Here is a 15,071-nt window from a genome sequence, read left to right on the forward strand (position 1 = left end):
GGTATATCCTCATTATTGGGTAGACGCGCCAGCAAACGCCTTTTTGCTCTTAATGTCGTCCGCGCATCATGGTTGAGGGCCTGCTAATAAAAGACTTTATCCCTTCTCTTCGAGAAGTCGGCGAACGGCGAGAGAGAAACCTTATCGGCTTTGACGTATTATTACAAAACTGGCCTGGCACAACGTTCCAGCGCGTCTTACCACGAAAGATATGCTCGGATAATCATTTCAATTCGTATGTACGTTTTTCTGATATTATACGTAGCTTTTTCGAATAGCAAAGAAATAAGGAACTAGTAAGCTTCCATCAGCCGTCTTCAGAAGTAGAAAGAAAAAAGCGTAACGCTAGAATGTGATAGCTGCCACATCCCATCATCCACATTCTTCAAAGATTATGCATTATAGCATTAGATGCTGCGGTATACAGCTTTCGCGTACAGTTTACTCCATCGGTGCGCAAATGGATGATCTTTAGTAACTGGCTATTTTGACCTTGAGAATGGTGTTCTCGAAAATAAAGTAAAATCTTATAATAAAAAATAACAACTATACACAAAGCGATCTTGACCTTGAGAACGGTGATCTCAATCTTCAAAGGGCGATCGTTAAGATCGCAAAATTGGTCATTCCTGGTGTATCCGTACAAACTTTGGGGTCAAACGAGACAGCAGCTCTGTCCCAGACAGTAGGGACTAGTCAACGGTGTCATTTGTACTCTTAGTACGTACGGAAATGATTTATTTTCCCGAACTGACACCACACCCGTGCTTTGCTGGGAAGATCTACCTGGTCTAACGAACAAGGCCCGGGTCGTGTTCTTTCTCGGGAGGTATATTTCTTTCGAACGGGTACACTAAAGGGCCTCTCTTCAAGGGTTCCTTTGACCCTGAACAGAACGACATTTTCATCAGGTTATTGCTTCTAATAGATACCGTGTTCTACTTTCTTTGTTTCATTGTTCACAAAAAAATAACTATCGTCCATTTGTTGAAATTGACCAAACATTGACTCTGTGACGATCATCGCGTACCCTGCTTTACCGCAACAAATAACAAGTTGGCAAGCGAAAATATACCTCTCCTCGGAAGAATGGTCCCTAGTGGTATAAATTTCTTGAGACGACCCTTAAAGATATCTCCGCAATTCAGAGTTATTTACTAAAAACGTAATCTCGGTTCAATCCCTGCCCGGTATAAAATTTTAATTTTAATTTAAATAGTTGAGACGAAACAACCGAGTTTAATTTATTCAGAATATTATAAATTATGTAGTTACAACAGCGAGTTAGACTTACTAAAACAATGCACAATTGAATTTAACCCTATATACAGAACAAGTTTATCAGTAAATAATACGAAGCAAATTTTAATGAAAGAAATATCTACAGAGGGTAATTGTATTTTTCTCGCTTACGAAATATTTGCTGCATCTTTAATGCTCATTTTATTTCAACACTCGCCCTTGATGAAGATGGTAGTGGACGACTCGTAGACTTCCTGTTGACATTGTGACACATACCGCATGAAAAAGACCAATGCCGTCCAATTTCCAATATCATATAATGACTCGCACACCCAGGAAATCAATGACTGCATTAGGAATGTCCAAATATCCACACCAATAAAAAATGTATTAACAAGAAGCGAAAAACCTACCCTCACAAAGCACAGAAAGCCACTTGACTAAACCACAACTCGTATATCAATAAATGACCGTAGACGCAATAGTTAGTGCGACACCTTACCATTAACAAACAGGAATTTTCGACGTTATTATCATGAAACCGGATAAGCTAAGCAACACGACCTACACACTATAAAGTCTCCTCCAAAACTGGACGTTTTCGTGGAAACAAAATAATCTCAAAAAACCAAAGATAAAAATATAAGATCAAAGAATAGACAAAAAACAACATTATCTCGATCAGTAAAAATAACATACCAAAATTTCATACTCTATTAAATACGCTTCCGATAAAGCTGAAGGTCTAATTTTCAATGAAGCGTAATAAGCGTCGGTGGTTCTGTGGTAAAGCGCTCGACTGCCAAGCCGAACGGCCTGGGTTCGAAACCTGGGTGGCGTATTTGTTTTTAATCAATAGAGAAAACGCTAAATTAGAATTTCTTCGATGCAATAATTTAAATCTTACACGAAATCGTGCTCTATTTCAATTAAACCAAAATGTCATACTCTATTAAATACGCTTCCGATAAAGCTGAAGGTCTACTTTTCAACGAAGCGTAACAAGCGTCGGTGGTTCTGTGGTAGAACGTCCGCCTGTCAAGCAGGCGGTCTCGGGTTCGAAACCCGCCCGATGCGATCGCAAATTGATGCTAAGACGAATACCGTGAACAATTGGTGGAAACCCTGCCATTGGACGTTGAGAGGTTGCCGTAACACTCAGCACTCGGTCCGTCCCAAAGTCAATAAGAAGGAGTTTAAGAGAACGCACCCATAACAACTGGCGCGACGGTGAGCGTTAACGAAAAAAAATGAAACCAAACGCAACGTAATCGAAAATTTAGCCGTTAACGCTTACCGCCACACGGTGGTTTTGCCAACCTTTAAACTGCTAAAACGGTTATTCCAAGAAACTGCGTACGCAATGATTACCCTTTGCCCCGAAAATGCGAACGCGTTCGCAGGCCTGACAGACAGACCCACAGACAGACAGACTGACACGGTGGTTGTATAACCCCTCCTAGGGTACAAAGTCCCCTCGGAGAGGTAAAAACGAACAAATTGCTTTTTTCAAACATTTTTTAAAATTGTTTACGCGTTTCCTCCTTTACGCAAATTATCTATAATTCGAATGCATTTTCAATATTATAAACTGAAAAGGGATTTATGAAATTTTCGGGGTATTCATTCACCACTGCTAGCGTCGGTTGAGCATTTTACGCATTGATATCTACTTCAATAAAGATTTAACCCCTTTTATGTTTACAGCCGGATTTGTGGCCTTAAAATATAGAGTATCGATTTAAAGTTGATAGTTTGTTGCGAGTAGATTAAAATATTAATTTCACGGCGATAATGATGAGTTAATCGATACGGAACCTACTTTATACTTGTAAAACTACTTTCGATCGATCTGAATGTACACTTTAAAGACTATAATAAGTGCTCTAAAGCATTTCGAGCGGTGTCAACTTGGCGATGTCATGGTAAAACCCAGTAAATTCCATTTTATTAAATTTGATAAATTTAAATTTCATTATTTTGATTAACATTATTTCTTATGGAGGCGTTTAAAGGTGTAACTAATTCAGGAATTTTTTTGGCAGGTTGAAATTGTTTCGGAAAATGTACCAATCGCCGATGTACAGAAATTTACTACTAACTCGAAATTTTCAAAATGAATGGCTAATGAACTAAAGGTGTCAATCTCTTATGACACGATTGAGAGTTGATTGAGTGAAAAACGATATAGTTATTAGTTTGCTGTTTACCTTAAAATCAATCTAACCAAGCCCATTTTTATTTTCTACAAAAACTATATATCCAGAAATGAAAACACTTTAGTTACTAAACCATTTTAGTGAGAGGACTGAACAGGTTATAGGGAGCTGTTGACTAGCGTGGCTTGAAGGGCTTTCCACTACCCTACTACGAATTCTAACCCGGCCACGGGTAATTGGCTTTACAAGTCGCTAGTCGGCTTAGGCGTATGGTGATTATAGTTATTATTATTTTGTGGCAGCCAAAGATATTCATTTTGAAATTACTATTCAGAGAAGAGCGCAAGAAATTTAATCCTCAGCCAGAAAAGGCTTAGAGATATTTTTTATTATTAATTAATAATAAAAAATAAATTGAAAATACAGACGATACAAACAGTGAAAACTACTTTTAGTTATCGAGTTTTGATAATGAGGTATAACATCAACAGTTTTTGCAGCCTTCTTTATAACCTCTATTGCCATTACCACGCTAAGTTGGCAACCTATGTAACATAGGCTATGTTCCACTTCCGCCAGTAACGAAACTTTTTACGAATGCACTTGTAACGTCTGAGGATATACATTGCCAGCGTTTTTCGAAAGTGTTCCGAGAAATAGGAGGAGCTTAAACATTTTATCCAACTCGGTAAATAAACTTACTAGAATCTGAATTTTAGAAACCCCGATTAGTTTTCACACTGAAAATCTTGAATAATTTATAACTGGTCTAGTTTGGCGTAAAATCACGTACTTAGATGGTAAAAAAGAGCACAGAAGGGAAGTGTATTCGAGACAAGGCTTAGTGTCAATTAGGAGCCGAGTCCAGCTTTGCACATCGCGGTTAACCACGCTGGTTTCTACGAGAATCATCAGGACCAAAATAATCTTGCTTAGATATTCCTAGTGTATACATATACAGTGTCTATCTTTGCATTTTTCTCAAAAACTATAATAGTTAAAGTTTTGAAATTTTCAGGGTATTCGTATGAAATCGGAAATTTTATCATTACTGAATTTCAGAAAAATTGAAAAAAATATATTTTTTTAATTTCTTTTTGAAACAACCTAGTAAGGGTAACTCTAGAAACGATACGATTTCCTACACTGAAAATAGCTCCACCATTAAATTGAGCTCTTGATGAGAATAACCAGTCATACTTGATTGGAATGCGTCACTGGACATACTTATATCAAATAATACATGTGTTGCTTTAAATACTACAAAAACGGACCTCTTTACAAACCATTACGATGTACAAAACATTTTATTCATAATCTAGCTCTAATTAGACCATAAACGTGTTTGCCAACTAATCGCAGAAACCGAGTGTATTAATAAACTTCCCATGTAGATTGTAGAAGTTGATAGAATAAATAGAACTATCTTTGTTTTCATACAATTGCGCTTTTCTAAATATAAGGCACAAAAGAAGTATATTTGCAACATTTTCGAGCCTGACGCCTTTTTGCCTCCTAAAAAAATTGTTTTTCCACCAACTACTATTTGTACGTTGTCAAGTATGATCTACAGCTTTCCCATTGAAAGTTTTCATAATTCACCTATACGGGTCAAAATTTAATTTTTATAAAACATGAAAATCTTTTTACATTCTTCTGAAAATCGGAAATTTTTAAGATTCTAAATTCAAACGCTCCTCCTGAAAATTTCAAAACTCTGCCTATTATAGTTTTGTAGCAAAATGCCCTGTTCTAGACACCCTTTTATGAAAACCAAATTTGTTTGCACTTAGAATATTCCCATGTTGCCAAAACAGCTACTGTGTTACTGAGAATTATGACTTTCACGCAGAACCAAGAAGCTTCGTGAAAAATTACATCTTTGAAGTTTCTCTTTCCAAAACGATTTTCTTAGAAATTCTTAGAAAGGTGGTAAGTTGGAGTCTTGTCTCTTCGATGCAAGAGAAAACGATGGTTTCACGCCCTCCTGCGTCTGAAACTCGAGTCTTTCTACTTTTAAAACGCGAATAATTTTGAAAATTATTCCCACTAATTTCGGATTAATTTATTAAAAATAATTCAATATATTTTCCAGGCGAAATCATTTGTATGTACTTTCTCGTTATCCTCAAGCGTTAATTTTAGCGAGGGGCAGGTCACTTCCAGTTTGGGTGCGTCTTAATCATAGTAAAATGATTAAATCAGGGTAATCAAGATTAAACAATCTAATCATGATTAGAAAATCTAATCACGATTTAATCAATCTAATTACGATTTAAACGAGATTTAATCATTCTAATCATGATTTAATATTTTTAATCAGGATTTTATCTTTTTAATCAGGATTTAATCATATTAATCAGGATTTAATCTTTTTAATCTGGATTTAATCATCTTAATCAGATTTAATTATTTTAATTAGATGTAATCATTTTAATCACGATTTAATCATTTTAAATACGATTTAATCATTTTAAATACGATTTAATCATTTTAATCCCGATTTAAGCCATATAATCGGTCGAATCGAGATTTTATAATTAAAATCATCCGCTCGTTCTAATCACGCAAAATTATAATCTTTCCAATCACCAATATAAACATTCTGATTCTCGTTCTAATTTAATCAACATAATCGTGATTAATTTGAATTAAATCAAGATAATCACGATTAAATCAAACTTAATCTTTCGAGGGGTGCGTCGTTAATTAAGGAAGTGACCTGCCCCTCGAATTTTAGCTAGGTTTAGTCTACAAGTTTAATTCTATTGAAGCTCCACTTCAACCAAAACATGATTTTTTAAAACAATTACGTGGTTGGTAAGGGCCGAGGGGCAGGTCACTTCCTTGTGTAACGACGCACCCCTCAAAAGATTAAATCCGATTTGATCGTGTTTATTTTGATAAAATTCAATTTAATCACGATTAAAATTTGTCAATCTAATTTAATCATGATTAAATGATTAAATCATGATTAAATGATTAAATCATGATTAAATGATTAAATCATGATTAAATGATTAAATCATGATTAAATGATTAAATCATGATTAAATGATTAAATCATGATTAAATGATTAAATCATGATTAAATGATTAAATCATGATTAAATGATTAGATCTGTTTAAAATGATTAAATCCTGATTAAAAAAATTATATCGTGATTAGTATGATTAAATCGTACTTTAGTTTTGATTTTAATGATAAATTCTCGATTCGACCGATTATATTGATTAAATCGTGATTAAAATGATTAAATCTTGTTTAAAAGATTAAATCCTGATTAAAAAGATTAGATCATGATTAGAATGATGAAATCTCGTTTAAATGATTAAATCCTGATTAAAAAGATTAGATCATGATTAGAATGATGAAATCTCGTTTAAATGATTAAATCCTGATTAAAAAGATTAGATCATGATTAGAATGATGAAATCTCGTTTAAATGATTAAATCCTGATTAAAAAGATTAGATCATGATTAGAATGATGAAATCTAGTTTAAATGATTAAATCCTGATTAAAAAGATTAGATCATGATTAGACTGATGAAATCTCGTTTAAATCGTGATTAGATTTTCTAATCTTGATTAGATTTTTTAATCTTGATTACCCTAATTAAATCATTTTACTATGATTAAGACGCACCCAAAACGGAAGTGACCTGCCCCTCGGTAAGGGCAAAGGGAGAACGAATACTATCGTATTTATTAAATGGTCATGCTGAACTGTGAAAATCGACTAGCAGCAATCGTATTCTGGAAAATACTAACTGTGGTTTGTCACTTTAAGGAGTAGTGGGTAAAAATCACACGTTTCTTTAACCTTTCCGATGTATGGTCAAATATGTATGACGTACAAGGAAGATGACGAAACAAATTATAGAGACAGTCAATTAAACAGCTGAAGAGCGGGACTGAACTCGCTTCGGGTTTTCAATCATAGAGATCGCTGCGAAAAAAGGAGACCACAGGGCTGCGCATTTAAAATAATCCAAATTGGGAAAATAGATTAAGAGGTGAAACCCGTCAGTTTTCATAAAGGCTGGAAAGACAATGACAACCTGACAGATGAACAGCCCCGAGCGTATTTCACTGTCCTTAAAAGCTCTTAATTTGATTATATGGGAGATCAAATGAAATATTTTTTGCTCCAGTTTCTTGAGTCTCTGCTCCGTGGACGTAATTAAGAAAATAACACTTAAGATTTAATTGAAAAAATCAACCTTTTATTAGAGTTGGAAGTTCGAGAATTTTCCGGAAAGTTAGCGAAACCTTTTTTCAAGAAAAATGTCCATATTTACATGAAAAAAGAACAAAAAGGTTTTAACTCCATGATTAGAGTAATACTGTTCGCAAATTTAAATATCTTGGCATTTTTACCTATTTTTTTAATCCAAAAGTAAAACTAAACATTAGTCTAAAATAGTTTACAACAATTTGGCAAGCTTAAATATACCTCTCCTTGTAAGAAAGGCAATGGTAAACAATCCACCTGTTAAAAATATGACCTGGGTTCGAACCCTGGCTACGACCTTATTATATATTAAATTAATTATTTTTAATTTTTATTTAATTTATTATTAAAAATATAATAGAATAAATTGACGTTTATAAAAGCTTAAAGGAAAATGGATTGTCGCCATTGAAGCTACTTTTGTAAATGTGTGTCGGTGGTTCTGTGGTATAGAACACTCGCCTGGCAGGCAGGAGGGTCTGAGTTCAAACCCTAGTCGCCGGTTTTTATTCAATAGACAAGCCGCAAAATTTGAATTTATTCTACGCAATAATTTAAATCGAACACGATATCTCGTTATATTTAAATAAGAACCTACACATAAAACACTATTAATATACGCTTTTCCTTGAAATGAATTTCTAATTTTCAATGAAGCGTAAAAAGTGTCGGTGGTTTTATGATTGAGCACTCGCCTGCCACGCAGGAGGGCCCGGGTTCATATCCCGCCCGACGCAATCGCAAATTATTAATAAGACGTATACCGCTGTGGAAACCCTGCCCTTTGGGTGCTATCACGTTTAACGTAACCCTTAGAGCCCGATCCGTCACAAAAGTCAAGGATTAGTAACAGACGGAGTGTACATTCGAAACACAACAACACACGCTTAAACACGCACAATTATTCTAATCAACATCACCATACAACACACACAGTCACACCCACAAAACATACGTCGCTTAACGTCAAGCACAATCACAAAACGCAAAAACAAAAACATTCTACACTCAATACACTCAATGACCAAAAGAACGGTTAATGGAAAAACCTATTCCCTAATTTCTAGAAACTGCGAACTCAGTGATTACACTTTTCCCCAATCGCGTTGGCAGCCCAGACAGACAGACACCCCCCCCCCCCCTCAGATACGGTGACTGGCCTCTTCTAGGGAACAAAACTCAATCGGAGAGGTAATAAAATCCCTTAAAAAGTAGTATATGTTTCAATTTTTATTTTTCCGGAATATTAACAACTCTACCTTTTATTTTACCTTAAAAAATCCAATTATTTACTTTTCATTTTAGTTTAAGCCTAAGTCCGTTTTCCGCCACTACAAAATATTAATTGTACTAATTTTTCATTTGGTTTTCTAAGAAGCTCGACTAAGCTAAAATATACCGCTTGAACACTGTAAAGCCCGCATTTGCAATCGCAAAAGTAGGCTTTGTCTCTAGCCGCCTTTCCCTTTACTTGGGAGACACCTCTCGTTGTTTTGGGCGAACGCCGCCAGGTAGGGCCAAGACGACTCATCCTCGCTCGCGTCGTCCCTCTCTTGGCATTCTACGAAAGGGGGCGACCTCTGACCCAATAGGTTATGAGCGGGGTGAAGTCGCCGGGGACGTTTTATTGCACCCCGGAAAGTCCGTTAAGATTTCTTGGCGGGCTTTTTCCTCTAGCCAATCGGGTTAGAGAACGGTGGCGTCATCCGAGGGGACCCCTATGAAAAGGGGTGCCGCGGCACGGAACAAAGAAAGATCCTCTCTTAAAGGGGCTTAAGTTCATTTTATTTTTCATTTTTCCTTTTTCAACATGCCTAACTGGTAAATATATATCTTGTATATAAATAAAAAGTTTTGTATATTTTACTTGGTCTGTCGTACAAGGGTTAACTATAAGCCAACAATAGTTGATTCTGAAATATAATATCGACAAATACATGTACAAAAGAGTTAATTTTATGGGCGCGCGCTTTTGATATATTAGTAGATTGTGGCTCGCGCGATTGTGCACGCGCGTTGAAAATGAAAAATAAAGCGCGCGCTCGAATACTTTAACCATACAACAGAAAGTAACCAAATCATGTGACCACCGATCTTTTTCGGAATCACCTATTCTCGGCATCACAACACCTTAAACTGCATTAATGGATTAAAAAATATTTCTTAGTACAACATTTCTATCATGAAAAAAAAACGTACTCATGATTATTATTGTATTCAACAGACTTTGTGTTCTGACGCGCAACCAAGTCTAATTAGGCTTTTAAAACCCTGGTTTTATGCAAAGTCGTATTTTTAGCTTCTAAATATCCGCGCTAGAGGCTTTTAAATCGAACTCAGACGAATCACCATGATTTCCATCGTCGTTGTTGGAGAATTATCAGCTCCTGTTGCAATTTCTTTGTTCATATTTTTTAGAGGGGCCCGAAGTAAAGGCGAAGTTAATTCTTTTTGAAAGACAGCCATTAGTGGGGAATTTGTAGATATGTAACCCCGTCCCCGGAACGGTTGCTACGTTGCTTCTCCAATGACACTTCTTTCGAAAAATTACCCGAGTACATACACAAAAGTGTAGGGCGCTGTTGGCTCACGTGGAATGAAGGGCTTGCCACCACCCTCCTACGCATTGTAGCCGGCTGCCCGGCCACTTATTTAAAGGCATTATAAGTCTCTTTATGACTTGAGCCAGAGGTGGTGCCTTGGGCATTAGCCTAGCTGATTATTATTACTTAGATGTAACCTAAAAATATCAGTAATTGAGTAAATGTTCTATTATTTGAAGACGTTTGAGGACGTTAAGAAAAGGATTTTGTCCATTACAGCCAACGATTACAAAAGAGGGCGCCACTGAAACCCGGGGCGGGGTCGATTTATTCAACCTTGAAATTTCACGGAAACTTTTGTTTTTGGCTACTGCAGTAGAGGCTGAATGGCCCACGTAATCATTTTATTCGCGATAGTTTCGCGTCGCTTTTTCAATTATTTTTATTTAGCGAGAGATTGCAACCTAAACAGCAACTGCATATGCTCGTTAAACGTTTCGTTTGGACATTACAACAAAGCTTTTAAAATTTGGAGTGTCTAAAACTTAATAAGCTTAATAGAAAGTATGTTTTTGTTTCTTACAGGCGGAAGTTAAAATACCGGCGGCATTGGTATGTAATTGCCTAAAAACGTATAAAATGTGTAGAGCGTATTAATATGGTTTGCGAAAAAAAAACTATTAAAAATTTAGTTTTAATAACTTGTATTTTCCACGGCCGTAACGCTGCTGCGCCACCTACTACTCTCCAGAACCATAAATGTTCCACCTCTCCAATGGCGTTTTGCGGGACGTTTTCCCTTATTCCGCGTCGTGCTGCACCTGTAGTTCTAAAGCCAACCGCTATCCATGTTTAGCGCTAGGAGTAGGTATGCTCTTGGCAAATGGGACCGCAAATATTCGAAGAAGGTGCTTGCTCGAGGTATTTAACTTTTAAATTACTTGAGAGTGGAATACCTATTACACTTTTCTTCTATCCTGCTTTCTCACAAAATGAAAATAAAAATCCGATTTTAAATGACGCTGATCCTTTAAAACGGCCCATATTAACCCTATATACTACGCCAGTGGTTCCCAACTTGTGTCACCCCGTGGAATCCCATTTTAGTTTAAAATTTTATGTGGAACCCTCGCTTGATAAAAGTTTGGTATTTAATTTTTTCTGCTGAAACTATTTCTGTCATAACACAGCTCAAAATCTCGTGTTGCACCTCGAATATGAAATGGAGCCCCATTTGAGAATCACTGAGTTCATTAAATTTCATAACATCCCTAAAATTGAACTTCATTACGCTCCTTAAAAAAATCATTTTATCCACCGGTTGGATATAACCAGGATCAATTTGAATTTAATCATGATTAAAATCAAGATTTAATTCAACTGATTTTTTAAAAAAATCATTGATTTAAATGACACAATGTATTTCAAAGGCGGTATAATAAATGAAAAAAGAGTTTCATAAAAAATTAATATACATTTGAGCCAACTAAAATATAAAATAATAATTAATTCAATTAAATTTTAAATTAATTAAATATTAGCTAAGTTATAAAAGTAAAATATCCGTGAATTATTCAGGAATAGAGCCATTAATTGTATAAAAATATTAAAAAAATCGATAAAATCAAAAAAGTGCCAACCCTAAGTATAACTCTTTCTAATTCGAAATATCCACTATCTTAAGTAAAAAATGGATAACGTAAAACCTGAGAAAAGAATCCAAATATCGAAACTAGCCTACACTAACGTTCTCGGTAATGCCAACTGCTCTTTTGTCAACATAAGAAACATTTAATATTTATTCAACTTCTTTTTCGGTATTTTTATTTTTATCTCTGTTTTATATATTGAAACTAAATTCAGATGGGACACTGAATATTTCAAATTTTGCGTTTGTACGATATTTATTATTTGCCATCATTTCAGAGCTCACGCCAAGACTTACAGGCTTCGAAAATATTTTGAAACGAGGTTAAACAGACACCGAAACTTTTTTCTTTAAAAGTGATGTAGACAACAGCGCCCGTACAAAGAGGAAAAAGCTCAACTATCAGTTTTATAGTATACATTTATGGGTTCTTGTTGAGACAGCGATTTCATTTCCTCGACGCTATTTCCTTTACCGTCGAAGGGGGCTGGAAAGAATGGCCGAACGCGTCGATCCGCAAAAACACGTGATGTATTCCGAAGCACCCTATCCTTGGAAAGTCCATCCCCGTAAATTACTACGTTAGTTCGCTGTAAATGGTGCGGTCAAACAGGGTGTGCCTGGATGTTTGCCCAGCTTACGAGTTTGGCAATTACCGTCGCTGTCTTATAGACACGAAAAGGAAAGTGCACCCTCGGAAGTGGAAGAAGTTTTTTCGCTTTTCGACGACCTCTCGCGGGAGATCAGCCGCCCGAGGATTCTACTTTGTGAGGCTGCGCCGACGGCACCACGAACTGTTTTCTTCGGCCGCCGCCGCTCACATCGGCCACGAAGTTCGAGGGAACGGATAGAAGCAACTTCTCTCTCTCTCGGATCTCTGCTGCTGGGATTAAAACCCCAACAGGCAACACGTGCGTTTCAAGCGTAACGGTAGTCGTTCCAAATAATTATCCCGATTTGTTTATTTACCAAAGAGCTAAAATTAAACAGTATCTTCTGGAGAAACATTCGAACGGTTCTTAGTGATCGAGGAAAGATGTGAATTGTCCCGCGAAAGGCTGATTATTGAACTTGGAATTCGAGGGCTCTAAGTATGTGGTGTAACGAGTCGGTGGAGAATTTTAACTTTTCCGACATCCCGTTTCCTTACGCCGGGGACGAAAATGAAACCGAGGTGTCGTCGTATTCGTGGACCGTTCCTTTGAAGATATCAATGTACGTGGTGGCCATTGTGGTGGCGGTGCTGGGAAACGCCATGGTGATCGCCGCCGTCGCCGCCAACCGAATTATGCGTACGACCATCAATTGTTACTTAGTCAACTTGGCCATATCCGACATTTTAATCTGCGTGTTTTGTATGTGGGTGCATCTGGTCAACCATATCTACGACCGTTTCGTTCTGGGACCATTTTTCTGTCAAATCAACAGTTTCGCCCAAAGTGAGTACATTGTCGTGTGGAAGTGATGCTTTGGGAAATATTGAGGGTTTATAAACTCTTAAGCCACGTTCACACTAGAGCCTAAAACCCAGTTTAGGTCGGTTTGAATGCCAGTTTTGACCGCCGACGATAATTTTTGGTTCACACGTGCGAAATCTATTCAGCCCGGTTCGCTTATAGCCAAGGCTTAACGCCATTTCAAATTATGAGTAGAATTTTGAAAATAATAAAATGTATCCCAAAACAATTAGTTAATCATGTTTACTATACATACAGTAATATTATTGGACATTATTTAGAATTTAAAATAAAATAAATTTTTTTATTAAATTCCGGCAGTGGACGTTCTATTTGCCTGTCTTCAACATATTGTTTACGATTTTTTTTCTTGGAAAGGCTATTTTTAGGATTTAAAACGCATTTCGTTTCGAAGAAAATTTCAACTTTAAAAGTAAATAATTATTCCTAAATATTATACCACTTATTCTACTGAAAGTTAACGTGACGCGTTTCTAAGCATTATTTAAGTAAAATAACATTCGTTGTTTCGAATTAGTCAAATTAAAATGTTGTGGGAATAACATTTAGTATGATATTGCAATCTATTGAAAACTTGCATTGATTTGTTTGTTTATCAACTTGAATTTTTCTTTATCGCATTTATTAACATTAGTTAATTTTTTTGACACAAAATTTAAATAAAATTTTCTTTTCTTTAAATTATCATATTAATACATCCGAACAGGGTTATCTGAGTGAAATCGATGTGATTTACAAAATCATTTATTTAAATCACCTATTATGATGTATTTATGAAAATGTAGCAAGTTTATTCAAAACTTAAATTTAGTTTTTGATAAGTAATTAAATTTAATCAAGATTAATTTAAAATTTAATTTACGTTACCGCTGAACTCACATCATTAATCATTTTGTCAAGAAAATAGGAATAAAATGTGAAAAAATCTACAAAACCAAAAACTCAACATCAATAAAAATCCGATTTAAATCAAATTTCCGTTTAAAATAAGAAAATTCAAGAACCCTGCTTCCAAAAGATAATTTTTCGTAGAAGTTGAAATGGAAGTAATATTTTTAACCAACTATATACGCGTGAAACGCGGTTAAAATCTTTCCCGCATAGTATTAATATTTTCTTTGAAAATTGCGAATTCTTTTGTAACGATAAGCCGTCGCCAGTCTTTGGCAGTTTAAGCTTTTAAAGCGGAGTATCGTGCGCGCCTGAGAAAGCCTAAAATACAAAAGGCAATTTCCTCCCAACTTTCGCCTCTCGTTCGTCCGAGGTTTCGCTCTCTGGCGGATCAGCGGTTTTAACATTGATCTCGCTCAAACGAAACGGACAATCGGTCCGCAGAATCTCCCTTCCCAGCAATGGCTCGCGTTGAAAATAAAACGACTTCTCAGCGCATGCTACCGTTCATTTAAAACTGAAAAAGGACGAATAAGATTTCTTCCAATTAATCAATAGGATTTGTGAAAATTCGAATGATTTTAAGTACAGTCTTAGAGCGCTAAGCTCCGCTATCAACGTCTCAAATCATCAAATGGCGAAATGTTTGCCATCGTCTTATGGTGACCGTTAAACCAATTTTAATGAAACTTTGAACTTAATTAGGTTGACCTAGATACTATGCAAGGTGTGCATGGTGGCGCCATGGTTAGCACTATAGCCTCTCAGCAAGAGGAGCCGCGTTCGTTCCCAGTTTGTGGCACTGGGAACAACTACATCCACGTTGAGTTTTGAAAGTTCTCTCCACACTGTTTCAAGTGGTTTTCCTCCGAGT

The 15,071-nt window shown here is 36.1% G+C and overlaps 1 protein-coding gene across 1 annotated transcript in view; it reads left to right on the top strand.

The window, feature by feature from the left end:
• Positions 1–12,892: 12,892 nt before the first annotated feature.
• LOC149943280 (QRFP-like peptide receptor) overlaps positions 12,893–15,071 on the top strand; it is a 33,430-nt gene continuing 31,251 nt past the window's right edge. The window contains exon 1 of the mRNA XM_090177664.1: positions 12,893–13,267. Coding sequence (XP_090033790.1) covers positions 12,922–13,267 — 346 coding nt within the window. The 5' untranslated portion in view covers positions 12,893–12,921. The remainder of the gene's footprint in view (positions 13,268–15,071) is intronic.

Source organism: Leiobunum rupestre, chromosome 6 (genome assembly GCF_980474605.1).
Source record: "Leiobunum rupestre chromosome 6, qqLeiRupe1.1.hap1, whole genome shotgun sequence".
Lineage (NCBI taxonomy): Eukaryota > Metazoa > Arthropoda > Arachnida > Opiliones > Sclerosomatidae > Leiobunum > Leiobunum rupestre.